The following is a 27,999-nucleotide window of genomic DNA, read 5'->3' on the forward strand; positions in this document are numbered from 1 at the left end:
TGGTGTTCCTGCCATTGAGAGGATTCACTGTGCGGTGACTCGGGCGGAGTCGGCTTTACTGTCGGGAAACGAGCTCAATCATTAAGTTAAAGTATTTCAAAAAACACACTCAATTAGCGTGTTGAAATTTATCTTACCTCTGGATGTTACTTCCCTGAAGACGCGTCGTATGAGGTGTGTTTTATAGCGGTTGTGGTGAGTGGATTTGTTGGAGAGCTGCTAAACTGGAGTTACGGGAAGCGAAGGAGATTTTCTCGGCCCTGGTTTTCATGAACGGGCCCCTTACAACTTACTAAAGTTCACAGATATACTTCAGCTGCTCTCTATTTTCACCATTCCCCGGTACGTATGCTTGTTTTATGAAACAGAAAAATCTGTTTAGGATTAGTGTGTATTGTAATGTTGAGATTATGGGAGGTTTAATAGGATCGCTTTACTGTGTCGATTGTTCCAGTACAGCGTGTCCCAACTGCATCCTATTACAGGCTCTACTCGCTTAATTCACATTGACTTTATTTTCTACCGCAACCGTGCGTTTTAGCGCGTAATTGAAGATATAATCTTTCTAAAGTTATTTTGAGTATACGTTGATGTATTTCGCTCTAGCAATAATGTTATATTATTTAAAGCCAACGTTAGCAAATATGCTAACCCCGACCACGTAAGATTAATATAAATCTATAAATATAAGCATCTCCGGTTAACGCCACAGGTCATGAGGTCAGATCGATTTTATTGCATCTGCAGAGTGATTTTGAATCTGATTTGATTGTGGTTTTCAGTCTTAATACTGCACTCTAAAACTATGAAGTTGCACTTTAATTGTCTTTTTATTTAAATAAATAATTCACACTGGGTTAGTTTATGCTTGGCTAAATTGTTTACGTTTATTAATCGTAATCTGTTACATGAAACTCAATCGAGAGTTTTGCACGGTCAGCATTGCGACTCTTTGGAGGTTCTTTTGCGCCATTTGTTCCTTTATTTGCACTGCATTTGTGTATAGTGTTATCCTTTTGATGCTTTCTCAGTCAGTTTGTCAGTTTTTTTTTTAGGCATATGGTGTTTACAATTTTGAAAGAAGTTTGTTTCATGACGGAGAAAGAAAAATAAACGTTCCATAAATCTTTTCAAAATACTAATATAAAATGTAGCTAAAATTTTGTTAAAAACGTCAAGCATTTACTCTAAAATATGCACCATATTTATAACCCATTGTTGTTTATACTATTAAGCTACTATAGAAAATAAACACCTGCACATTGTTATTATTTGTGTTATTTATTTAGTTTGAGCATATAATGTACAATAAGTACATTTACAGTGTTTTCCCCATGGAAGTTGAGCCTGTGTGTAGTTGATGTGCTTTTTTGTGTGGCGTGTGTAAAATGGCTTCTCTTCTGTGTTTCAGGTTCGAGTTACTCTGTGAGATTCACAGGATAAGGCCTCACACAGATGGGAAGAGTGTGTATAAAGCACCTTGAAGGTGCACCCAATCATTGGACTATTAGTTTTACATAATCCACTCATCCTTAGAGACTACAATGTAGATGATGTTAATAAAGACGTAAAGTCTTAGGGAGAAAATAAACAACAACTTTTTTTGACTCTTGCCTCTCATCCAAATATTGGTTCAAAGAACCATTGTAAGCAATCATTATCATTTTTGTGACACCAAAAGTTTGAGACGACGCCATCAAAATGAGTGCAGAAGGATATCAGTACAGAGCGCTGTATGACTATAAGAAAGAGAGGGAAGAGGATATTGACCTGCATATAGGGGACATTCTTACAGTCAATAAAGGTGCACTACTCGCAGTTGGTTACACTGAGGGGATGGAGGAGAGACCAGATGAAATCGGATGGCTGCCTGGCTTTAATGAAACCACTCAGGAAAAGGGGGACTTTCCTGGTACGTACGTGGAGTTCATCGGCAAGAAAAAGATTTCTCCACCAACTCCCAAACCAAGACCCCCAAGGCCTCTACCAGTGGCCCCAGGGCCTGCAAGGCCAGACTCGGACTCTGAGCAAAGTGAGTGAGCTGTTTTTGTTTTTTTTTCTTTTCATGAATGTTATTTTCAGCATTTTTTTTAACCACATTGAGTCCTCAGGATATGTTGCTAACTGGGCTCAATCCTGCGTTGGCTGCATAAGCACTGCAACTTGGTGCATCTGAATGAGCTTGTGAATTCAAAATATTTATGTCTCAAACCCTCTACCTGTCTACCATTTTGAGCTGCTGTTTAGATAGTTGCCTAATTCCACAGAAGCTGTCTATAGTTAACCTTTAGATTAATATTTGGTCACCAGAGTTGACCTTAACCAGTGGTCACAAAGCAGGTCTTGTTTATTTACAGTAAAAAAAATTGTCGTCAACCATTTTAGCTCGGTTTCGTTGGATCTCAGGGTGCATAATTTTAACGAATTCTCTTTCCTCTGAACTAGATCCATTCATGCTGATGCCAAACCCACGTGCCTCTCTCAAAATACCCACTCGCCACTTTTTCCATTTTCGTAACTAGTGACCAGATTTTACACCACCATTTCATCAAGAGATTGGATTTATAGCTGCAGCACACAAATGTCCCCTGAATATTTAAGGCTGTTTTAGGTTTGCGCTGGGCTATGATTCGTAATTGCAAACATGGCAGGAAGCCCAGATCTGGATGAAGGCCTGTACACAGTAGTTTGTAATTGTCTGGCGTGGCTGCATCTTTCGCACAGCCACAGTATGAGCATTTAGAGCCCCCTATGGCTCCTTTAACATATCACCCAGATCTTTTAATCTGTAGTTTTGGTCTATGCTGTCTTCTTGTGCCAACTGTTACATTTCTTTTCTAGTGATGTGACCCGCAACGTCTAAAAAGGCTTCTTCTGTATATTTATTGTACATGATACAATACAGACGCTAAGGGCACTTTCATGCTTGAACTTTTGGGGACCCAAATCCATTTGAGTTTAGTTTGTGTGGAAATGTTTGTCAACAGTATCTTTGCTCTTCTGTTAGGCGACGCTAATGGTATAGAAAGTATTTACGTTTTAAAGTGTGTTAAATTTAACCCAGTTTCCCATACACAGCTAGTATTCTTCTTTTATTTTATTTTTTTTTCTCCTTGTTTACCTCGGTTGTCATGGTGACAACTAAGTTAGATGTGGTTTTCAGGTTATCGTGTTATGGAACATAGATCATAAGTGAGATTATGCCACTCAGAATCATTTCTGTTGAAAAGCAGTGGCAAACTTGTTTGCTACTTCCTTGTCCTATGTGGTTTGATGCATAAAAACATGAGCACATACCTTTTTTTTCTTTGACGAGAGCTATTTTTGTTTGACGAAACCCACCTAACTTTTCCCGGAGGTCAGGATTGCTTAAGCAGCATGACTGTGGCTAAAGTGACACTATGGCCTCTTTCTGTTCTGAATGACTATTCTGATTTGTGTCCACGTTAACGGAAGGGAAGATATAGAGAGCGGAGTTTTGCGGAATGTAAAGCAGATCTGGATGATGGCCAGAGCTCTTGGCATTATGCTTCTCACACAGTAGAAACAGGACTCAAACCCTGATCCCCCACACCACCACTAAAACCACATAAAATTTCAGATAAAATTCCAACTCAAAGGCCTAAGCACTTTTGACTTGGCAGTGATAATTTAAAGAACTGAAAGCTGAGGCTGTTTTACACTGTACACTTTTAGTCAGTCTATTTGCATTACTGTTGCATAAAAAAATCAGTGCAGAGAGAAGTGAAATTCCAGAAAATGATTCACAATATTGATGCTTGATGCTTGATGTAAATGTCATTTTGACAAATGTTATTTCTGGTGAAACTCTAAAAGTATTTTCGGTCACACTTTATATTAGGTGGCCTTAACTACTATGTACTTGCATCAAAAAATAAGTACAATGTACTTATTGTGTTCATATTGTTTTGTGTTCACTTTTGCTGCTATTGAGGTGGGATACGGTTAAGGTTAGGGACAGGTTTGGTGGTATGGGTGGGTTTAAGGGTGGGTTAAGGTGTAAGGGATGGGTCAACAGTGTAATTATAAATGTAATTACAGAAATTAATTACAGATGTAACTACATATAGGTATTTTTAAAAATATAAGTACAATGTAAAAACATGATTGTACACAATAAGTGCATTGTACCAAATTATTAATTTAAATGTAAGTACATAGTAGTTAAGGCCACCTAATGTAAAGTGGGACCATTTTCTCAGTTTTCTTTAAAACTTAAAAATAGACAAATAGAAATTGTGGTTTCCACAACATGAACATGGTACTAATGGGAAAATGTCACAAAGACGGCAATACAATAGCCTAGACTGTGATTTAATGTGTGATAGGAACCATTGCATCTTGACTCACAGAAACTGTTAAATGTTCTTTTCGGTTCCAAAAGCTGTACAAGTTATCTTAGTCCTCAAAAACATATCCAAGTCTCATATTTTGCAGTGGAAAACCCGTAAAGTGACATTCCCAGAATTCTTTGCGTGACAGCCCACTTTTAAGTTTCATTATTTTACTGGTACCATGATGGTACGGTAAAGTTCTGGCAACCACAGCTTGCCTTTTCTTTTCTTTTTCTTTTTTACCATAAATTTCAGGGGGTTTCTCCCCCCCCCTTCTCTCTATACTGTGTACCATCCATACTGTTAAACGGCAGTACTTAGATCAGTGTGAATGTATTGTGTATTTAAGGCACCCAGGTTTCACTTCTCATTGCCTCGCCGTGTTTCAGATTTATTAGCTGCTACTGAATGGTCTTCCAGATTTTTCTCTTTCTCTCTCCTAGCTCTCTCATTTCTCCATCTTCCTCTTTGAATTTTTGGATTATTCTTCTGGGGTCAGACCTGATGGAGGGGATTAAGGGGGAGTGTTCAGCTTGGGGCCTCTTGCATTTTCTGTCTCTGTCTCTCTCTTTTTGAGCCGCTTGGGTTTGCTTCAGAGAACAGCAGATGTGGAATTCCAGTCCGTTCCGGCTCCCAGGCTTTTTTATAACACTAACATGCTCCTTTCTGCGGGCCTCTGGAGTGAGAGAATCCGTATGTGCCCAGCCCAGCTTTTTGCACAATTCTTGTTTTATTTGTTAACCCATTCTTGCTAAAGCTTCTGCATTTTGGGTCCACAAAATGTATTTCTCAGTTTTTCCTTCACTTGGGTTCCAAGTTGATTTTTTTTTTTTTTTTTTTTTTCTCTCTGTGCATGACTCCGAACAGGGAATGAGATCTTTTATGGCTTTAACTTCTTCTGTTCCATGGAAATTAGAGTTCCTCTATCTACAACTGTTCTGTTTTATTGCATGGAGAATGATGGGGCTGAGCTGCTAAACATGAGTACTTGACCAAACATGAGGCATGAGTACTTGACCATTTTTATTAATGTAATGTTGCAGTGATTATCATAATTTATTCATCCATGCACATCATTAGGAATGCATATGCCCTCGTAATAAAATTCAAAGTAACCTCCCCTCCCTCTTGCAACGACACCTTTTCTCTGATAACATATGGTGCGAAGGTGGGACAACCTGTCACTCACACGAGATCGCAGAAATGGCAAACGACAACAATCAAATGATCAAATCAACTCTCGAAGTGCCAAATGAAATCTGCCCAACTTTGTTTGTTTTTTTACTCTCATTCAAGAAGCCGTTTCACTCAGATTCGCCTCACAAGAGGGAAGAAGATTACAACTTCTGTTGCATATCAACTTGTATAGTGGAAAGAATGTTTTTTTCAATGACCAATATGTAATTCAATAATAAATATGAGGAAATGGCTAAATAAATTAGAGCTGCAGTGGTTACAAAAGTGGACTAGTCATCCAAAAACTGATTAGTGATTTGATAAGAGTTTTCTTTTAGTGTTGACATTTTTAGCGGTGCTTTAGCTGTTACATGGTTAATTATTACATGTAATTAATTTAAGTAATTTAATATTGCTTCTGAATGTTTGAGTGCCCTATCACAAGCGTTATGTTTGATTCATCAAGTTAAAACAATAAAAAAATAAATAAATTTATGTAAAGCATGCTTTAGAAATAAAACGTTCAGTAAGGCCACTAAATGTTTTTTTGTTCTGGTATTCTGGAGTTCAGGATTCTCTATTTTCATGGATAAAGTAGATGTGATCAAACTTTGTGCATGGTGGGACTAAAACTGGTTAGTACATTCAAGTCCATGCAAGGCCCACATTCCTGTGCTTAATGAGATATGGCAGTCTTTTAGCATGCGAGTTTGCAATGGTGATGCTGTGCTGAGATGTTATCTCCTTATTTGTTCTTTTAATTTAATCTCAATCTTATTTACAGGTCTCTTGTTGTTGTTGTTGTTGTTGTGCAGTTAATGAGCATTTATTTAAAGAATGCAGGACATCACAAATTAATTGACAAAAAAAAAAAAAAAAACAGACTGTGAGAGAGTACATGTGAGAACTGCCAGGGAGAGCTGTGGCAGTTAACTGAAAGTGTGAGCTAGTTGGGGAAAGGCATTGCTGGTGTTTGAGATAATGTGCTGCTCTCCTTTTTGGGGCCTCTTCAGTTCTTATTTGAACATCTGCTGCATGGAGCAGCTCTTTGAGGGAGAATTGTTGCTGGGTTTTGTAAAGAATGTGCACTTTCTCCTAACCAAGCAGTAAACCAATATATATGAAAAGGTAGGGCTGCTCGATTATGGCAAAAATCATAATCACGATTGTTTTGGTCAATATTGTAATCACGATTATTTAAAAAGATTATGAGGGGGCCATATGACCAAAACTTTATACGAGTGATTTATTTAAAGATAGTGATACATATCAAATATATTTCCTGTAAATAAGGTTGCTATGGCATCTACATTGTAGAGACCAGCGAAATTTCACAATTCTCAATAACAGAGCAGAGTAGGTAACTTTTAGTAACAAACAAACAAACAAATAAAAAGTCCTCAATTATTGAAAATAATTAAACCATCAGTAGTAAAAAATAAAAATAATAAAAAAAGCAAAGGACAAGTACAATAGAATAAAAAGATACAAATGAAACAAACTGTGCTTTAAGGTTTTTTTTTAATGCAAGTCTCAAGCATTTAACAGCCTACTACAGAAATGAATAATCAAATGTAAAATAAAACAGTATCTTTCACTGTAAGAATTAAACTTTCTTTTTCTTATTAGAGCTACAAAAGTCCTTCACTCAAGATCAGTATGTGATTTTGAATTTGTTTTTTGATTAATATTAAGCACACAGTCGGAAGCAGGAATATAGCCCGCTGTCACTTTAAGAGCCGCACGGATCCAATTTACCATTACATGTGTATTTTCATTCTTATCTTAACTCTTTACGTTCATTTATTACATGACTGACGAAGCCACGAAGGTTTACATGAATAATCACTAAGCGCCGCATTCTAACACATTTTGCTTGTATTTGACCATTTAGGCGTGCACCTTGAGCTAAAAGACTTTATAAGGTGGTGGAAGGGGGTGCAATAATCGTTTTATCTCGATTATTGTATTTTCATTTAAATAGTATAAAATAATACATTTATTAATGTATTTGTTTAGATGCTTTTAAATATTTGTTAGGTTCCATAAAACACAATGATTGATAGATTATTATACATATTATTCTTGTCCATATTTAGCATTATAGTAATATAGTCTTCAAAAGTATAAAGTTACAATGTATTTTAAAAATGACAAATTTAAATATCATCTTCAAAGTCAACAACTTTGTCTAGAATGCTGCACAGGACATTTTCTCAAACAGCTTTGTTAGGTGCATCCTGCTATTTCTTTTAAGTTTCTTTCCCTGCTAAAGGCATCGTTCCTATGCAGAGTAATGGCTCTCATTAGATCATGGTGGTTGTAACCGGGGCAGGATTGGTTTGTGGCTGTGGGCGTAATGATGCACGTTCCTGTGGCTTAGTTTGAACAGCTTGTGCCCGGTCGCCACATTTAGCATCATGACGAATCCGTACAATCGTCTCTAAGTGCTGCACAGTAGGCGGCAGAAAAGTGCTCTTGCAAAAGGAAAGCTTGTGCTAGTCCAGATGACTGCATTTGGCAAGGTATGGAATGGCCATTACACATCCACTATGTTTTAAATCGACTTGTTCTCTGAATAAAGCAAAACAACTCTCTGTGGCTCTTTCTGTAGGATAAAGTGCTGCGTTGCATAACAGTCACAAGAGATCATATCTGTTGGTGCCTATGGGTCAAAAGTGTATTGAAATTGTATAAGGTTCCCAGCAGTAACATACAAAACCTGGAAAAGAAACTTGTCAAACAGAAAGGACTGGACTTCAGTAGAGGGTTGTTGCAATGGAGGTGGTACCGTTGTGAAAGCTGGTGTTTATTGGGATGTGCGTGAGAGTGTGTACATGTGGTCTTCATTAATGATCGCCTCCAGAGACACGGGGCTGAATTGGCAAATCTTCTTACTGAAGGACAAGCATGTCTGCTCGGCGGATTAGAAACACGTTGCAAGAGGTGGAGCAAGAGCAGCTGAAGAAAAGCAGAACTGAAATATGCACAAAGGGATAACTGAGTTTTGGTGCTATCCCATCCCCCATTTATCGTTTGCATGCGTGTTGGTTATGTGAAGAGACATGGAGTGTTTGTATATAACACAAACTAAACATTAGTGGTGGGAGAGAACACAGCAGATGTAGAGCCTTTTCCAAGCCCGTGTAGTAGAGTTGAAGTCAAACTTCAAGTTAATTTCTCTAATTGAGTTCCTTTGGATTGTTTGTTTAAAAAAGGAAGATTTTCCTAGATATCGGTACCTTTTTTCCATACAGGTTTTTAATGGGTATTTAAACCCTTCTTGTTTCAGCAAAAATCAAGGTTACAATTTACAAGCATCTTTAAGGAAAAATGTGCTCTTTCCATTTAAAATTAGAGGTAACCACTGCATTTTAATCATGATCCAAACAAAGATGCTGCCTACATACAACATGAGCAGTTTTTAATCTAAATTAGATTGTATAATTTCTAAATTTGAAGCAAAAACAGAATGGTCTGAAAAAATGCAAAAAAATCTGCATGAAACAGCAGATGAGCAGAATGGGACGCAGATTCACTCTCTGCCAGCAGGTGGCACTTAAAGCGTTTCCTTGGTTTCCGGTGTAAACAAAGCAGCGCTGCACTTATGAACTTTAATATGCATTATACAGAGACAAGATGAAAAGGAAAAAATACCATCTAAACTTTTCTAAAGACAGTAAGTACCCCTCAGACATGCATTCATATAAACTCCTACCCTTAATTGTATCGCGATTTGTTTAGCATCTCAACCGCTTTGAATCGATTTTCAACCGGCTCACGATTGATCGTTACGTCCCTACAATTATTTTATAGCATGAGGTCTGATCTTAGATCTGTAGTTTATTTCATTATTTCCAGCAGGAAAATGTGTTGCCATCAGTGAACGAGCACTGAATGGCTAAACCAGGGGTGTCCAATCTACGGCCCACTATCACTCATGTGGCGGCCTGCGAGGGATTTTTAAAAATGATACGAATCTGCAGAGGTGGGCGAACTACGGCGTTTTCATCCAGCCCGTGAGGCAGTTGGTCCAAAATAGCTAATTTGATGCAATATCAGTAAAATCCAATAGATGGCGCTGTAGCCTGTAGTGCATATAACCCCTGATTTACACCGTAGTGCCGCTCAGACCACTGGAGCTGATTGCGGCCACTCGAGTCAATGCTTGTGTTTACACCAGCCATGCTGCGGCATGTTTCAGAAGCGGCTCTCTGTGCCGCTTCGCTAAAGATAGGTGCCTAGTCTATTTTTGACGGACGCTGCGTTCAAGCCGTACAGCAAATACAAAATAAAAAGTAACAAAATATACCCTACAAAACTGACACAATTGTAAATTACTTTTAAAAATGAAAGGGTTCATTTGTTTTGAAAAAATGCTTTTTGGTACGGTTTTAAAAATGCTTGAAATGCTCTAGACTTACCAGTTTCAGAACAAATGCCAGTGCTATCCTCCTGCTCACGGGTACTGTAATTTCGTGGGGAAAACATGCAAATAATTTGTTGTTTTATCTTGCAAAGATGTGCTTTCTTCTGTTTTCCACACACATTTTTATGAAAATGGATATAGTACTATTTTTTTTTTTCTAGATTATAAATTGCGTTTTTTTGTTTTTTTTCATCTGAAAAGTGCTGCGATTTCCAAGGCGACATTAAACAATCAAGGTCAAGCGCAAAACACACACATTAGGATTGATAACGAACGAGAAAAGGCAAGTGAGTTTGTTTTGAGCTTGTATTGTGCATTTTCTAGCAACCACGCACTAGTTTCAGTTTCGCTTTAAATAATTAGGCTGGGAGTTTATAATATATGTTTATAGTGAATGCCACTATAATTTGTTTGTTTTTCACTTATTTTTGTTCTTTTATCTATTCTGAACACTGCTAAATTTACAGGATTTTTGTGGAGTGTGGGGAATATACATGTTTTAATGTTTGTAAACTTTTAGTTTATTTTACATTATTTCTGAATGAAACTATAAAATGTGTCTTACACATCAATCGACTTGTAGGCTACACTAATGCAACTAATCTATGTCATAAAGTGCTCATAAAAAAAAATAGGTAGAGATGGTACAAGAATAGAACTGCCATGTATGTACAAGTATACAGTACAGTAGTAAGTGAGTGTCAATTTAGAATAAAAAAAATAATAAAAGCTTAATTTGTCATAAACATAATGCAGCCCCTCACTTAATGTGGAAAACTTGATGTGGCCCTCGAGTCAGAAAGTTTGCCCACCCCTGGGCTAAAACCCTGCATGCAAACTAAACCACAAACACTAAACTTATTAAAAGAAATAGAAATAAAAGGATTTTCACTCCAGGGGTTTGAGATTTTTACAAGCTCTTAAAGCAGCTGGAAAAAACAAAGAGCCTGTTATCTTCATGTAAGATCACAATACATGTGTGCTGTTTTCAGGGCGTTAAGATTGAAAACATGAAAACAGCCCATCTGTGTCTCAGCATTATTTTTGCTGTCTTGCTGTATAGTGTCTTGTGTGCTGTGATCATTTGTGTGTGCTATCAGAGGCATTTTCACACGCTGCCCAAAGTGTTGTTACATTGAATGTTTCATCACTGTAATATCTCACATTGCTATTACCGTAGATGTTTCAAAACACAAGTGTCTTTTTGTCTGAAGTCTTTCTGTTAAGAAGTGGGTTGTTTGAAAACCCCTTTCTTCTGCTGATTTGAGCTGTTATGCTCTTAACCAATAGGGCAACACACAATGTTCACTGTAATAAATTTTGTTCCTATTTTGGTAGCTTATATCGGTAACACTTTAGAATAGGTAACACTTGTTAACTATTAACTATGACTTTTCCCTCAAATTCTTAATTTGCTGCTTATTAATAGTTAGTAAGTTCAGGGCTCCAAACTGCGACTAAAACGGTCGCATTTGCGACCAAAAATCTAAATTTGCGAGTGAAGTTTTTGCTGAGGTCGCCGCTGGCGACAATGTATATTTACATGTTATGACTATTTATTTATTTTCCTGATTGTTTTGCATTAAACTGAGACGATGCGCATCAAAGTTTTAGTGGAAAAAAAGTCCTCATCTCTGCAGAAATGCTGCTAAACGCAGCGCGAGAGAGATCAAAATGACGGAGACGTGTAAAGTGAGTGCAGAAAAGCAGTGTCTATTTCTTGCACAACTTGAACAAACTTCAACAGGTAAAGCTGTCAGCTGTGTGGATATTGGCAATATCGTTAACAATTCTTGCTTATAATAATTACTAATATGGCTTCTTGTTATCAAGATCTTAGTATATGCTGTTCTGTTAATGCCTGAACTTCATATTAGCCTGGTTGCAGCGCACTTGCTGTCCAGTAATCACCATAAGCTTTGTGTTTTGTTACTTTTTAATAAACAAAGTATCAGCTTTAACATTCTGCCGAAATGTTCTGAACGAAATTCATTCAATAAATACGGTTTTGGCGCTCTTTAATGAGGCAGGCGCAAGCACCTCAGTTCAAGCGGCAAGTGAACCCATTATATCTTTCTCTACTATAGTACGAAATGAACGTGAATTAACATCAAAAGGTAGGCTATTTTATAAGAGAGCCTACAGTAAAACATATTGAAATGTCTCATGTAATCGCTCATTCTGTGTCAAACTGGAAAATGTGCAAAGCTTGTAAACAATGCCACGTAACAATACATTTACCTCAACTATAAAGAGGAGCATTTTACTATATTTATTCGCTATTGCATATTAATGTTTTTACTTAACCTGTTGTCTACGTGATAAAGAATGCAAACTAAAGATAAAATTCAACAAGTCCTATAAAATTGCATGTTACTAATGAAGAAAAACTGACTGGATGTGTGAGAGATATGACAACATTTCTATAGGATGCATTGAGGAGGAGCCCAAACTAACACTGTAAAAAGCGATCAGTTTTCTTAAAAAAAAAAAAAATTTAAAAAACAAAAGGAAATCCGTTGCCTTTAAAATTAAGTAAATAAACTTAATGCATAATTAAAGTAATACAATAAGTCAACTTGACAATTCTGAGTTACACTGTCAAATAACAATTTGAAAACATGTTGTCTTTTTATTTTAAGTTGGACTAACTTAAATTTATTAAATTGCAATTACTTAAGTGTACACTCAATGGCCAAGTGATGCTTATGGTCCATGATATTGGTACAGATTCTGTGTAATAAACAATTCTTTGTGACTGTATATTTAAGTTGGAAAAGACATTTAGGATTAGGGATGTAGAATAAGGCATTATTAGCATGCTTATTATTAACATATTGGCTGTTTATTAGTACTTAAAGCACATATACATCCCTAATTCTACCCAATACATAAACTTAAACAACTACCTTACTAACTGTTAATAAGCAGCAAATTAGGCAAAAATTCATAGTTAATTGTGAGAATAAAGTGTGACCCTTATTTCTTTCATTGCATTTTACTAAAGATTTAATGAATAAAATAGATTATTTAAAGATGTTTTATAGGAGACATTAAATGGGGAGGGTGGGGGAGATTTTGAAGGATCATCAAAGAGCTCTGGACCACAAGAACCAGACGATCACACCATGCTGGATTTGTCTGGCCAGAGGAGAAATGACCCCACCCTTGCTACTGGGTTGTCACTCCTTGCCACTGTCCCCTTAGCTGGGGACATTTAATTTCTGGCAATATTGTCGACTTGATTGCACAGATACTATTTGAACTAAACGATGACATCACTGAAAAATTTAGTTTACTGTGGTCCTCTTGCATTATCGACACACTATTTTACTGTTTAATATTCTAAAGCTGCTTTGACACAATCTGTATTATATAAAGCGCTATATAAATAAAGGTGACTCGACTTGACTCTTTCCAAAAATTCTGTCAAGCTACCAAGAGGACCATTTTTACGTACACAACACAAGTATTAACCAGAGCAGCTGATGACTCTTATGGAAACGCTGCTTTCTGCTACACCTTGACAACTTGTTTCCTCAAAAGCAGGTTAAGACACTTAAACATCCCTTATTGATGCTTGGGGGAAATGATCATTTAGTGGTTTGCTAGAATGACATTTCAAAGAAGAATAAGTCAGTAATGGAAACACTAGGTACACGAGTAGACGCCTAAAATTAGCTGCTGAGGAAATTGTCTTTAGCACCATGTGCACTTTCTCTGATCTTAGTCTGTGTTTCAGATGTGCCGAGTTTGTTCTACAAACCCAGGCAGCTGCTTTCCCCTCCTTAACCTGGGATTCTTTCCTTGCATCCCATGGCATAGAAACAACAGGACCACCACACATTCAGACGCATGTTCAGACTTGTCCATTGACTCCCTCTTCCAAGAGTTGCTACGGCAACTGGAATCTGCAGCCCACTTTGATTGGCTGTCTGAATCTGAGCTGGGCTGCTTTCTGCCTGTTTTCTGTTTGTTTAATTTGCTAGCAGAGAACTAGAGGCATTTTAAGCAGTTTTTTCACGCACAAATGTTGCTAATGTTTACCCTTTACCCGTAAAGTCTTACAGCACTTGGACTTCACTGTGAATGCATCTTTAATTGTTTCCATTGCCCGGTTGATTGTGTGATCTCAACTGCACAGCTTGAACAAATTAAGCCTAGTAGTTGAAAACAGGGGGTGTTTTCATGTGGATCTTTCTAGAGCATTGTTCACAGGAACACTCACTCACTAAGTTCCCACTATTGCTACTCGCAGTGGGTTGACGAGCTTGGCGTGAGTATAACATTGCGTGAGTTCACGGCGCAGTGCATCCAATCTTGCTGGACTGCCCAGTTCTTAGTGACGCTTGCTTATACTTGGCATGTAACGCGTCACGTAGCTTATTTTGGAGAGTGGTCAGACTTAGTTTTCAATGAACAATAAATAGCCAGAAAATTCCATTGAATTACACTGAAGAACAGACCCAGGCTGAAAACATTGAGATGGGCCCTTTTGACTTTTTTTGCAATGTGTTTTGCATGCTCAAAACCTAAGAACCAAAGTCTAGTTCCTCTTTAGTTACACCAAGAAGTTGTCTCAGGGACATAGTGGAACCTTGAACTAAAACATTTGGACTATTCTACTATCATCAATCCTGAATGTCATTCAATCTAGCCGTGTGGAAGGCCAGTGCTATCAGGTCACCCTGAGTTACTTAGAAGCAACTCATCCCCCCCTCCCCTCTCAGTCTCCCATCTCCGTGGAAATGCCCATCCAACACATGTAAATAAACACAAGCTTCTTGGAATATACAGTTCTACCCTGAAATAGGGTGTGCGTTATGACATTTGTTTATTTTATTTATTTTGAGATTCCAGACCACCATAGTGTTATTCACTGAGCCAGTTTCAATCTCACAACAGCATAGTGACTTTAGCTATTTCACCAAACATACGTAGGAAATGTAGAGATCTGTTAAATTCAAAGACCATATTTGTCGCCTTTGACCAGAACATTTCGAGCTAAGGTAAAATTAGCCCAGCACTTTGAATCTTGATTCTAAGAAGCAGTGGGCTGGATAAGGTGTCCGTTTGGGCACAAGGTTACCACTCAGTGCGGCGTACCAAAGTGACACTACACTCCAAATTTCTATATGAGGAATCCGTCATTCACTCTCCCTGCCTCGAGTTCAGCAGTTCTCAGAAAATGAATAACTCTTCTTATGCTCGATGTTGCCTTCGCAGTAATGGACTCCAGCTGGCTGTTGTCTTTCAAAGCGAAGTTCAAGAGAAGTGGTGTGATATCTACAACTTTCCTTGCTTATCTCCCAGGCTAGCAAAAAAAAGTCCCAGAGCCTTGGGACTAAACAAGACTATTATTTCTAATGGCTTAAACCCCCATTTCCTCATGTGTGGTTGTTGTTTTTTTGTTCCCCATTTAGGCAGCATCCAAACTTTTAATTTGAGCCATTCCTTCCAAGAAACTTTGCAAAGATACTCTTGATACCTCTATAAAAAAGACTCTGTAAAGGGAATCCATTCATAATCTGCTGTGTTTGGATCTCGGACATTGCTAACAGTCAAGTCTTTTAGAAATCCTAGCCTTTTAAAATGCTGTGCAGTGAATCCAAATAAAGCTCAAGCCAGGCCCGCAGCCCTTTCATACCCGCACCTGGACTTGTAGATCTCAGTAACCCTCCACCCTACACCAGCGGCTGCATATTGCGGTCTGTTTGCTTTAGCCTTCTCGTCCACCTTCACTGCACACTTAATCATATCCTACCGGTCAGCACCAGCCCTAAACCCCCCCGGCCATGCTTAGATGTGCCGTCCAAATGTGCTTCTTGCTGCACCACACAAATACACGAGGACCATTATTGATCTAAGCGTGCCGTGACTCTCTGGAGTGGGTCGTGGTGTAAAATTCTTGTTTTCCTTGGAGGCTTTGAAATGATGGCGTTTGGTGCTTAATGAAAAGCTAGTACTTGTTCAAAGGTACCTGGCGGCTTTTTGATCTGAGCGTTCCACTTTCTCTCCTCTAGGCTCGAGTGCTCTGGTAGACCTGACGGAGCAGTTTGCACCTCCGGAGGTAGCACCGCCCATGCTGCTCAAGCTCCTTGAGGCCATCGAGAGGAAAGGTGAATAGAATCCATCATGCATATTTCTTTGTCACATGTATGTGCACACCGTAATTATTGCATTTTCTACATGTATTAACTTACATATAAACTTTGTACAGGTTTAGACAACCCTACGCTCTACAGAAACTTCACTGCTGGAGGAGGGCTGGATGTCAGACAGTCCTTTGATAGTGGTAAGTGATGCACTGCATTAGGTTTTGCTACCGTTAGTTGTCTGGAGCGATGCAACGCATGCTTTCTGTCCACGCTGAACGTGAAACACAGCCTTTGGATACTACTGTTGCTCCTTTCTCAAAAACCTCAACCTGAAGTAATAAAATTTACGTAACTCTTCTCACATAATTGGCGCTACAGACGTGGCTTCTTGAGAAAAGGTGTTCTGTCAGTTGTCTAAGCAGTCAGATTTACAATTTTAGGTAAAATTCCATAGACTTACACTTGAAAGCACTCTGAACGTATCTGAAGACCAGATTGTCACGTAGACTTGGCAATGGATTTTGACCCAGGACACCCTAGCAACCACATACAGCTACTCAGAATACTTTTAGAAACCACATCTATGTCCTGGCAAACCACCCAGAACAAGCTAGCATTGTTACATTGAGCACCACTCATATTTTCAACATGCTACAAATATAAATCATAGCTAAAGCTGGTTAAGGTGAAAATGTATAGATCGAAAAGATTTAATGCTTGTCTCTTTGTGCCTGGTGCTAGCTCACTGATGTTTGTGTTCTTTGAAATAGACCCTGCCTCGGTGGATCTTGAGCAGATGGACCTTCAGATGTTGTGTGATGGTCTGAGGAGGTATCTTCAAGATCTACCTCAGCCTGTCGTCCCCTCTGTGGTCTACAGCGAGATGATGCGCATCGCTCAAGGTGGGTTTCCATAGGTGTACAGCATATCAGCATTAGATTAACAGCCTTACAATTCTCAGGGGGTTTCCATAATATAATAATAATAATAATCTATATTAATAGAACTATGTGAATCATTGGATTTACAGTGGGATGAGTTGCCAATTCTCAGTTTGCCACTAAGCTAATGTTTAAACTGCTATGAAATGCTGTGGCTTAAGTCCTTTTTAAATCGGTTCATTCATTGGTCAGCATAGTAACATTCCTATGCTATGTTCTAGCTATGCAAGTACAGCTCCTATGTTACCGGATCAGATTTTGGTAACACATCAAGTCCCCAATAAAATCTCAGTAACAATATCTTAAAATTAGCTTATTTAGCTACAATCAGGCTAACATATGTATTTTTAAAGAATTTTGATCAGGTTGGTTATGCTAATGCACGTTTTAGAGTAAGGGCTTTCAGTTATTTCATTTGAAATGTAGGACTTCCTTTCAACTGTCATGTTCAGAGTCCTGATATTTCCTGTTCGTTAGTGGTCTGGTTCATTATATGGTCTGTCTCTCTGATGTGAACTCCTGTGGTCCATTAAATTAAACTTAAAAGCCTTAAAACCAAAGGATGTATGGAATAATCAAAGCATTTTTCATTGATCTCAATTCATTATTCGAGCCACAGGGTGGTGCAATTGTTCTGATATGTGTTTGCCAGATGGTGAGCCTCCTACAATGGTAATAAAGTATCTCAAGGAGTCCTCATGAAAGAAGAGAGTTTTGCACACTCCCATGAACTTCTGAAAGCATCAGTGTGGACTCATCTAGCAAAATCTTGTGGTTGTATCATCTCGGCGTGTGCTTTTATGAGTACACATGTTCCAACGCTTATCTGTTTTTGTGTCTACAAACCCCAGACAATTTGACAGTGAAAAGTATTCCAGGTGGTGTATTGGTGGTTGGCTTGAGGATGTTAACTTTATCTGCCCTCGCTGTGTGACTGAACATTCTGTCCGTGTGCAGAACAAACTTTCAGCGGTGTAAACTAGCATGTATCCAGTTTGAAAGAGAACACGGTGTTATTTTCTTTATTTCAGTTCTCTTTTGGGTAGTGTACAGTCACGTGGCTGGAAACAGGATATCTGTGGTTAATAGACCTAAAGCAAACCTGAAAACTTATCTGCGACATCAGCGCTGTCAACCAATCACCTCTCAGAGTACCTTACTCACTCTGTCATTGTCTCGCTTAAGATCTTGTGTGGTTAGATGCACACTGCGCACAATTTTCCACATGACTGCATGTACACTTTTTTTTTTTTTTTTTTTTTGCATATGTCCTCGCTGCTTATTGGAATGTTTAGCTCACTATAAATACATAGCCCTTGAGTCAAATGTCAAGGGATGTGTTCTGACGACACACCAAGTGTGTTAAAGTGGGTGTGAGAGCCCTTTTTCACACACTTTTTTTTTTATCTCTTGTCTCTTCAGAAGTGCAGGGTACAGACGAATGCGCACATCACCTGCGGCTGGTGGCCAGCTCCTCTGCACTTCCTCCGCAGTACTGGCTGACCCTGCAGAGCTTGCTGCGCCACTTCTCCCGTGTTTGCCAGGCCTCAGCGGCCAACCTGCTTAGTGCTCGTGCCCTTGCTGAGATCTTCAGCCCGGCACTCTTCAGACAACAGCCCACCAGGTACACCCTCACACATATATGCTGATGAATCACATTGTTGCCAGCTAGCGAAAAACCCTGATGTTTAATTTCCCTTCCCCAGCTGTGAGCCCAGCCCAGAGGCACACATCCGGATAATTGAAGTCCTGGTGACCAGCGAATGGAGTGATAGTCAGGCGGCTCCAGGTAAATATACTACAATATTGAGTACAAACCACAAATTACAAAGCAATGGTTCTCAACCAATAAGTTATTTTAAGTTACTTTATTGAAATTTAGCTATGTTAACAAATGAAAAATAAATATGTAAAACTTTAAACTTGACATCATATTCAAATGCAGCGTTGTAGTCGAAAAGGTTGAGAAACACTGCTCTATGGCATTGTATGTAGTGTAGTCATGCTGCTTTTTACTGATATTTTTGACAGGACAAGAGACAATGGTGGGGGAATAGGATAGCGATGACGAGCTATATTCAAACCAGTGTTGTGCAAACATTGAATACCATGGCTCAATGTCTCACACATGCACCTTTTTTATAATGTATTCAAGTAGATGGAGGGTAGGCAACATTGGGAAGAAGATAGGTCAGGTAAAGATTTTGTGTAATGAACTAGCAACAGGTTTTACTGCATGAGCTAGCCCACAGATCCAAATGATGTTCACACCTTGTACGTCAGATCAAAATCAAACACTGCTCCAAAGAATTGCTGAAATGGACAGAAAAGAGTTGTAAAAAAGGGAGATGTCCAGTCCTGATTTGTTTTATGCAGTTAAAAAAGACAACACTATTGATGTTCTTAATTATTATGTGAAGTAGCTGTGCCCCTTCACCTCAGCAGTGTGTAATCTTGGCTGCAGTGTAGCACTTTGATATGAATGTTTAATGGATGGGAGTGCTCTGTTGAAAAATCTGTGTTCCACTCCCTTGCTTCTGTGGGTCAGGTTCATTTAGAGATGGGACAGGCCACAGAGACACTTCTGCTGTGTGTATGCTACCCTGAACACAGACCAGTTGTCTAGTTGGGCTTTTATAGCAGCAGTAAAGTTTCTCTCCCTGTCTTTATCCGTCTATCTCTCTCAGGCTGCCAGGGGCCCCAAGTCTGGCTGTGTGACTGTTTAAATGTTTTATTACCTGTTAGGGCCTATTTATACCTTGCCCTGGCATGGAGCGAGCTCAGCTGTCAGTAATTTGCACCTGCAGGAGGCTGGGTTGGGCGAGCCCAGACTCAAAAGCACACTTGCCTCCTTTCTGCTCGTGCAGCTCGAATACTTCCTGTACCTTATGTGCAAGCTTTTACACAAACACGAATCACACAAGTGCCACCTTTAACTGCTACTTGTTGCCTTACCAACCTGCCCATACACGATTCCTGCACATGTGGCGGTCGGTAACTGTGGATGTGTGTGTTAATTTGAGTGCAAGGGTGTGTGTGTGTGTGTGTGTGTGTGCGCATGTTCCTAGTTACTGGGTGGCTATTTTAAGCTGGTGGCAAAAGGCCCACTTGGATTGGGTTGGATTGAAGTGCTGTCTGCTCCACAGAGCTCTCTTGTTCCCTTGCAACGGCGGCTGTTCTGTCTTGCATGCATTCTCACACACTTGCAAACGTTCACTTCCGAGGACTTTACTCCACCCCCTGGCCCCCTCCTGCCTGTGCCACAGTCCCCTCCCAAAACATAAGGGTGCACAGCTCAGCAAATATTTGAACCTGAGCAAGTTAATCATGAGACTGAACCCTTGGAGCCAGACAGAGTGAATGAGCAGAGAGAGAGAGAGAGAGAGAGAGTTGGTTAGCAGCAGTGCGACCCCAGCAATCATTAACCTAGCCGTCCCGGAGCAGGCGTCATTCTCCACCCCTCTCAGACCTGCTTTAGTTCGTCGGGCTCTACGGTTTCAACCTGTCGCACTCAGCTTCTCTTTATCAACTTGGATTTTGCTGAATTTCTTCAGACTGCTACAGTGAGTTTTAGACTCCTGCGCCTGTCAAGTGGGAATATTTTTTTCAAAAGGACTGTCTCTTGGATTTAATCACAAGAAATGCTTCCCGGGCGGACTTACTGAACAAAAGGCTGCTTGACTTCTGCTGAACATGCACAACTTGCAATGTAAGTGTGTGGTTTTTGTGTCTCAGGAAGTTTGGTGTAATGATTGGGTACTTTTAGAAGTGCATCAAATCAAAGCAGCATTTCATTGCTTTGGGAAGTTACCCAGCTTTTCAGAGAGCATGAGTGGCTCTTCTCAGATATCCTATTTTGTGTCCTGTTCTAGCTCTTTCACAGACTTGAATATCCATGCTTCTCCACTGTGAGATTGGCTAGTGCTCATGTGTATCAAGACTAGCACAAGTGCAACCTGCTACGAAAAGTGGGTTAACCTGTTTGACTGACACTGGCATGTCTGAACACGCGAGGTGAACATGTTGTATTATTCATTAAAGTTATTAAAGTTTTCAGTGTTTTTTTTATATGCTGCTTTATCCAGAAGCAGTCAGTTACACTTGACCTACTGCATGACTGTTAAGCGCCCCAGCTGAAGTGCCTCTCTGACCTGTCATTAGAGTGCTGAGCGTGACAATAGCCCACGTTCCTGGAGCCGTTTTTAACCCTACTTAGAACTGCGACTATTTCAGGTACCTTCTCAAGCTCAAATAGCTGATCTCTCCCCTCCTACGGTCCTCCATGAGTCGCATTTGGGGATTATAAGAAGTATTTGCAAGCCGTGCCTGCCTCCTGACCCGGCCTTGTCTTTGACGTAGGGACTGCCTACGTGCCGCTGCAGCAGCGATCAGGGCTCTGCTTTTGTCTGCCTACCAGCAGAGGGGCTGTACTGATCGCTTCTGCTCAGAGAGGCGGGGCTTAGCAAAGCTGTATCATAGATACAGGAAGGGAGGGGGTGACAGAGAAAGACAGTGTGAGGCTTCAGTTCCTTTCCTCATTCGAAAGATGCTGTACTGCAGTGCACCTTGTCGATGATTTACCTCCCTGCGTTTGGCAGCATTGAAACGGCTTAGACAACGCTTATGTTCCACACGGATAAAGGAAATTGCTGGATCACGTACTTCGGAGCAGATACATCTTTCTTTGCTACGTTTTTCATTGCCGACTTCTTTTGAATGGACAAAGCACTGTTGCAATGACATCACTGCACTCAGGACTTGGAAGAAATAGAGGCAGGTGATGAGGCAGGAGTGGCCAGCAACAGTCCCGCTGCACCATTGGCTGGGGTAAGTGATGTAATGGTTTTCACCGACCCCACTCTCCAAGGCTTTTCGAAAATTGATCTCGAAGCAATGAGCAAGAAGAACCTGGATTTATAGTATCTATTTTGAGGAGGTTTGCCAAGAAAACTGTATGCGAAATCTTCCAGATATGCAACAAACCATTAAGCATGGCAGATTTAGAAAGCCTGAGACTTGACACTGGATCAGGAGCTGGATCAGACCTGCTGTTTTACCTAGAAATAGACGTGCCAGGTAACTGTTGAAGTTGGTACATAACAAATGTGTCATTCTTAAGGCTCGATTTGATGGGTGACAGCTCTGTATGTTGTCTTGGATGCATTCGTTCATCTGAAAACAGTTTTAATATTTGATGTTGACTTATTCTTATGGTGAAACATACATTAGTCATTGCGTAGATTATTTTGTGTGTGTTTCTTTTATGGAGGATGCATCTGCTGCAAGTACTGCAAAGCATTGGGTGATTTGTCGGATAGATTCTTGTAGGTGTATCTGGTTAATTAATCTTTGTGTGGTTGAACTAGGCTGAAAATGCTTAGCGACGATAGTGACTGAAGTGAACAAAGGAGAGACAGTGAGTGTGCATGAGGTGGGGGGGGGTTGGAAGATAAAAATAGCCCACCGCTTCAGCTCTGCCTCATGCTCCACGGAGACTGCACTGCCCCCGCTGCTTCTCGTCACTCGGCCCAGCAGCCAATCAGATGCAACCTCTGCCTCCATCCAGCAAAGCAACATGTTCTCAATGGTTAAGGATTCTTGCATGAATGTGCATATTGCAATGCTTTAAAAAGCCCATCACTGGGTCTCTGCATGCTGTCAGATGTCATTGCTTCTAGAAATGGTGCTAATTCTGTTCTGAAACACTTGTTGTAAATGTCAAGCGATGCTCAAATCCAAATTAAAGCTCCATATCCCCGTCTTGTATATCCGTGATTTATGTGTGTGATTTTGCATCTCAGGAACAGTTTATGTGGTATAATGCTGTCCAGATCCAGAAATAGTGATGATAAATATTTTTTGAAAGGGTCAATGAAATGCATTCTCACTGAGTAAAGAATCCGACTCCCCGCTGAGCGCTCGAGAGGCATGTGCTCAGCTGCATTTAATGAAATGGAAAACGCTGGAAGGGGAGGAGGCAAGAATTTGAGAAAACTGCAGTAACCGTTGCATGCTTTTAAAACATGACTGTCACATTTGGGGGAAAACAACATTCATCGCTTACTTGACAGAAAAATGCTAAAGGATTTTTTTAGGGGTTTTCCTTTCTCCTCATCAGATTAAAGCATCCTTTAGTAATATTGTTGTTTCATATTGACACATAGGTTTGAGCATGCCTGCACATGTTGTCTGTGTAAATGACCTTGAGTGCTGCTGGTTCATCGGCAGTTCTGGTCTCAACCAGTTTCTCTCTTTTTCTCTTTACAGCACTACCTCCCAAGCCACCCAAACCAACGTCTGTCACTAACAACGGTATGAACAACAACATGGCTCTGCAAGATGCTGAATGGTACTGGGGGGACATCTCCAGGCAAGTACTCATCAACCCTAATGTTTGGTCAGATAAGCATGCATTTTTTTTGTTGTTCTTATTAATGTTTCTTCTTGTAAAAGTTTGACTCTCTTTCTGTTGCAGGGAGGAGGTCAACGAAAAGCTTAGGGACACTGCTGATGGTACATTTTTGGTCCGAGATGCTTCCACTAAAATGCATGGGGATTACACACTGACACTGAGGTACAGATCTCCTCTGTAAAAACCCATATGTGTGTATGCATTTTTTTTTTTTATTGAGGGTGCTTCCCTTGACTCAAAGGATTGATCTAAATACTACTTTTTATTGGCCGTACAGGAAAGGAGGTAACAACAAGCTGATCAAAATCTTCCATCGTGATGGAAAATACGGCTTTTCAGACCCCCTGACCTTCAACTCTGTGGTTGAGTTGATCAACCACTATCGGCACGAGTCTCTCGCCCAGTACAACCCCAAACTAGATGTGAAACTACTGTATCCTGTGTCCAAGCACCAACAGGTAATCATCCTCTGATTTCACTGGAATGTAGAGTGCCCTGAAGCACTTCACTCTAGATCATCGCGTTTCATTTGGAAACATTTTATTGAATATATGGGGTTTTTTTTGTATTTACAGGATCAGGTGGTAAAGGAGGACAATATTGAAGCTGTTGGGAAGAAGTTGCACGAATACCACCAGCAGTACCAAGAAAAGAACAGAGAGTACGACCGACTCTATGAGGAATACACTAGAACATCACAGGTGTGCTCCTAAATGTGTTTATAGTAGATGATTGGCTATATGTATTTCACACAAAGCTTGAGAAAAGCCCTTCAGGGAAAGCTCACATTCTGACATGCTTTTGTCTGCTCACTAGGAAATACAAATGAAAAGGACTGCTATTGAAGCTTTTAATGAGACCATAAAGATCTTTGAAGAGCAGTGCCAAACACAAGAACGGTACAGCAAAGAATATATTGAGAAGTTCAGGAGAGAAGGCAATGAGAAGGAAATCCAAAGGTGAGTTCTGAAGCTGAGAACTTCCAAAGTAGTCTTTTTGTGAACATTTCAGAAGTGTAATGCAACATCTCTGCGATGTTTCAATGCAGGATAATGGTCAACTATGAGAAGTTAAAATCACGCATCAGTGAAATTGTGGACAGCAAACGGCGTCTCGAGGAAGACCTGAAGAAGCAAGCGGCGGACTACAGGGAGATCGACAAGCGGATGAACAGCATTAAGCCTGACCTCATCCAGCTCAGAAAGACCAGGGATCAGTACCTCATGTAAGTAGCTCATACTCCATAGGTTCTGCACTTCAGATTTAACACACAGGACGCAATCTTGCATTCAGAAATGACTAAATGGAGCACAATGTAATGTAATAAACAATTCTCCTTTTTTTTTTTTTTTTGCTGCACAGGTGGTTGACACAGAAAGGGGTCCGACAGAAGAAACTCAACGAATGGTTGGGAATCAAAAACGACAACCAGGACGAGTGAGTATTCTGCTAAGCACATTATAGCCACCTGACATTTAAAAGTTTTCCTGGTTACTAAATCAAACTCTCTGCTTCTGCACTAGTCAATACTCAATGGTGGATGACGATGAGGATTTGCCACACCACGACGAACGCTCTTGGAAGCTGGGTAACATTAACCGCCTCCAGGCAGAGGCCCTGCTGCGGGGCAAGAGAGACGGAACATTCCTGGTCAGGGACAGCAGCAAAGCTGGATGTTACGCCTGTAGTGTTGTGTACGTACCACTTTTTTGTGCTTGTAGGGCAGCATCAGTTCACATGTAGGTTGTTTTTACATAGACATATCTCGATATGCTGTGCAATTCATTGACTACTAGACCAGTTGCATGTTGAAATGGGAAATTGCAAAAGGCACTGATGACTAAAACCATCTCTTTGTCTTCTCTCAGTGTGGATGGTGAGGTCAAGCACTGCGTCATCAACAAGACACCCACAGGATTTGGCTTTGCTGAGCCCTACAACCTTTACAGCTCTCTGAAAGAACTGGTCTTGCACTACCAGCATACGTCCCTGGTTCAGCACAATGACTCTTTGAATGTCACGTTAGCATACCCAGTCTACGCACACCAGAGGCGGTGAGGACTCGTGAACACACCCTTGGGACTCGTTACAAACACGGGAGTTGAGAAAGGGCCTCCCCTCGAATGGAGACGCCTCCAGTAAGGCTGCTACCGAGGGCTTCTTTTTGCCTTGAAACGACCATGTCGGAAAGCCAAGAAAGCAAAACCCAAAACGAACATTTCAGCCACTGAGACTTTTGCCAGTCTGAATGTAGTTTTCTTTATTGAGCGGAAACTGCTAAAATTTAACTCTCTCTCCCAAAATGGAGGACTTCGGAGGCCTTTTCCAAATGGTGCTTGTTCATTTCAAAGCTTTACCCGCTGCTGGAATGTGGAACATTGATTGAACGTCTAGAGTGCATCTTTTTTTTACCTCTTCTACCCCTCGACCTGTTCGGTGCAGGTCCCCATTTGTGTGTATGCGTGTGGTTGTGTGTGTGTGTGTGTGTGTGTGTGTGTGTGTGTGTGTACGAGAGAATGTGACCAAAACTCACAGTATATGAAAGCTATCGGGATGTTTAATTTTCACGAACAGACCATGGAATCAGCTGATCAAATGTAGCAAGATGGCACTTTCGAAACAGTATCTACTCGTTTTCCTGTAAGAGACTCCTACACAAACATTGATATGACACATATCGCCTGAAAGGAGCAGCGCGACGAGAAGCGAACGAGATGCTTGGCATTTCTTTTGTGAGCATTATAGTGACAGACTCTAAAACCATTTCTGCTTTATGGACTGGCAAGAAAGGAACTGAAACGGACTTCACGCTGTACATACAGATAGCATCAAAAGCTATGTGACACAACCATATTGTACCAAAAACGCAGTTCCTTCTCAGTTGTATTCTAATCTGCTATGCAAATTCTGTATTTTCCATCTTCTCTGCAGAGTTGTGATTTTATTTTACATGTTGCTACCCATAATATAAACTTGTTTTTAATGCTTAAAGTCTTTTTTTATGTATCTAAGAGGATATTTTAAGTGTCAAAGCACCAAGAAGGGTGGCTTCAGTTTTACAGAAGAAGTGTGGAAAAAGTACTTTATTACATATTTCTTTATCAGCCGCTGGTAAAATTAAAGAGAGAGTATTTTATTAGTCTTTTTCACTTGGAGCTGATTTTCTCTTGGGCAGAGCCTGGAGGACATTAGTGCTGTTTCTGTCTACAGTAATGGTGATATATATCTGAACATTTTCACTAGAGCAAACATAAATGAATAAAACATGACATTTGAAATAACTGCAATTGAATGATTAATGTCACGACAACATAATACTGCAGGTTCCTAATCCAATATAGAGGTTTATTTTGTGATATCTTTCCCATAATCGAGAGTGTATTGATTTGATCCTCTGGAATGATGGAAAACAAAACAAAACAAAAATTCATTTCGGTGACATAACTCCCTCTCATTCCTTGTCAACATAGTATTTTTTCTGTATCAGAAAATCCTTAATAGTGTTTACATAAATGGATTAACTCAGTTCGACTAGTACCCAACGTTCTAGTTTGCGCCACATTCTCTAAAACAAAAAAGTTTATTACTTGGATGCAACAAAGTTAGGGGAACCTTCCAGCTTGACATTCAAAGCTAGCTACAGTATTTCTGATTTTATCATCACTGACATCAGTATTGCTTTTGCCTTCCCCTCTCATCTGCATTGCAGTTACACTTGACACATGCAAATTTGCATTTGATGTTCCACATAAATAAACATCAATGTGACACCATTAATTAATGTTATTTTTAAATCACTTTTGTTGGTCAACTCTCTGTTCCTATATTTTGAATTAGTTTGACTCCTTGTTTTAACTAGGCCTGATTGCCTTAAAATGAGTCAGCTGTGTATTATTATTATAATTTTTTTTTAAGCAGAGAGTACTGCTGAATTTCACCATTTTGGGTTTTGTAAGTATTTGAAGGTCTTTAATGTAAGATTTAAGAGGAATGGTAATTCTTGCGTTTTTCTGCCACGTCTATACGCACAATTGTCCTATACTATTATGATTTGCCCACCGAGTTAGCATAAAGTTCTCAAATGATAAGATGGGCTCTCTCCGAGTCCCCTTCTTACTGAGTAAACTAGCATGTGGTTTGAAGCAAATATTTGAACTTCACAGGCCAATTCGTTTCAAACTTTTACTGCTTGTGATTTTGAAAATCTGAGAATCAGGAAGTTTACATGTTCTAATTCTTAATTTGTTTTTTAACCATTTTTTTTTATTATTATTCAATCTCTGCAAATGTCACCGTAAACCTATACTCAATTACAATGGGGAAGAAAAAAAACACACAACTTTCATGGTAATTTTATCTGAGGCTTTTTTCTTTCTTTCTTTTCTTTCTTTTCTTTCTTTCTTTCTTTCTTTCTTTCTTTCTTTCTCCCCTTCTGCGTTGTACTCTTTTCACCTCTCGCTTAAAGGCCACAAACTTCCGTGTTTCACATTATCATGGTAGTCTTCTTTCTGCAGCCCCTGTTCTCAGAATTTCTTGTATTTTGTGAATCCAATTTGTTTTTTTTTTTGGAAATTGTATAGCATTGGTT

At 39.7% G+C, this 27,999-nt stretch overlaps 1 protein-coding gene across 5 annotated transcripts; it reads left to right on the top strand.

Moving 5' to 3' along the window:
• On the top strand, positions 1–27,999 carry pik3r1 (phosphoinositide-3-kinase, regulatory subunit 1 (alpha)). 5 transcript variants are annotated; one of them, XM_058775275.1, is made up of 16 exons: positions 1–342; positions 1,412–2,032; positions 15,984–16,079; positions 16,181–16,255; positions 16,829–16,960; positions 18,422–18,623; positions 18,706–18,788; positions 23,267–23,373; positions 23,479–23,573; positions 23,689–23,869; positions 23,987–24,112; positions 24,228–24,370; positions 24,460–24,636; positions 24,774–24,848; positions 24,935–25,105; positions 25,280–27,999. In XM_058775275.1, the coding sequence occupies exons 2-16, from the start codon at positions 1,702–1,704 to the stop codon at positions 25,467–25,469; spliced, it is 2,184 nt and encodes a 727-aa protein (XP_058631258.1). In that variant the 5' UTR covers positions 1–342; positions 1,412–1,701; the 3' UTR covers positions 25,470–27,999. The 5 variants fall into 5 exon arrangements, with proteins under 5 accessions (XP_058631258.1, XP_058631261.1, XP_058631262.1 ...); XM_058775278.1 differs by lacking the exons at positions 1–342; positions 1,412–2,032; positions 15,984–16,079; ... (2 more) ...; positions 18,422–18,623; positions 18,706–18,788 and adding an exon at positions 19,183–20,708; XM_058775279.1 differs by lacking the exons at positions 1–342; positions 1,412–2,032; positions 15,984–16,079; ... (2 more) ...; positions 18,422–18,623; positions 18,706–18,788 and adding an exon at positions 20,740–21,826.

The sequence above is a fragment of the Onychostoma macrolepis genome, chromosome 05 (assembly GCF_012432095.1).
Source record: "Onychostoma macrolepis isolate SWU-2019 chromosome 05, ASM1243209v1, whole genome shotgun sequence".
NCBI lineage: Eukaryota > Metazoa > Chordata > Actinopteri > Cypriniformes > Cyprinidae > Onychostoma > Onychostoma macrolepis.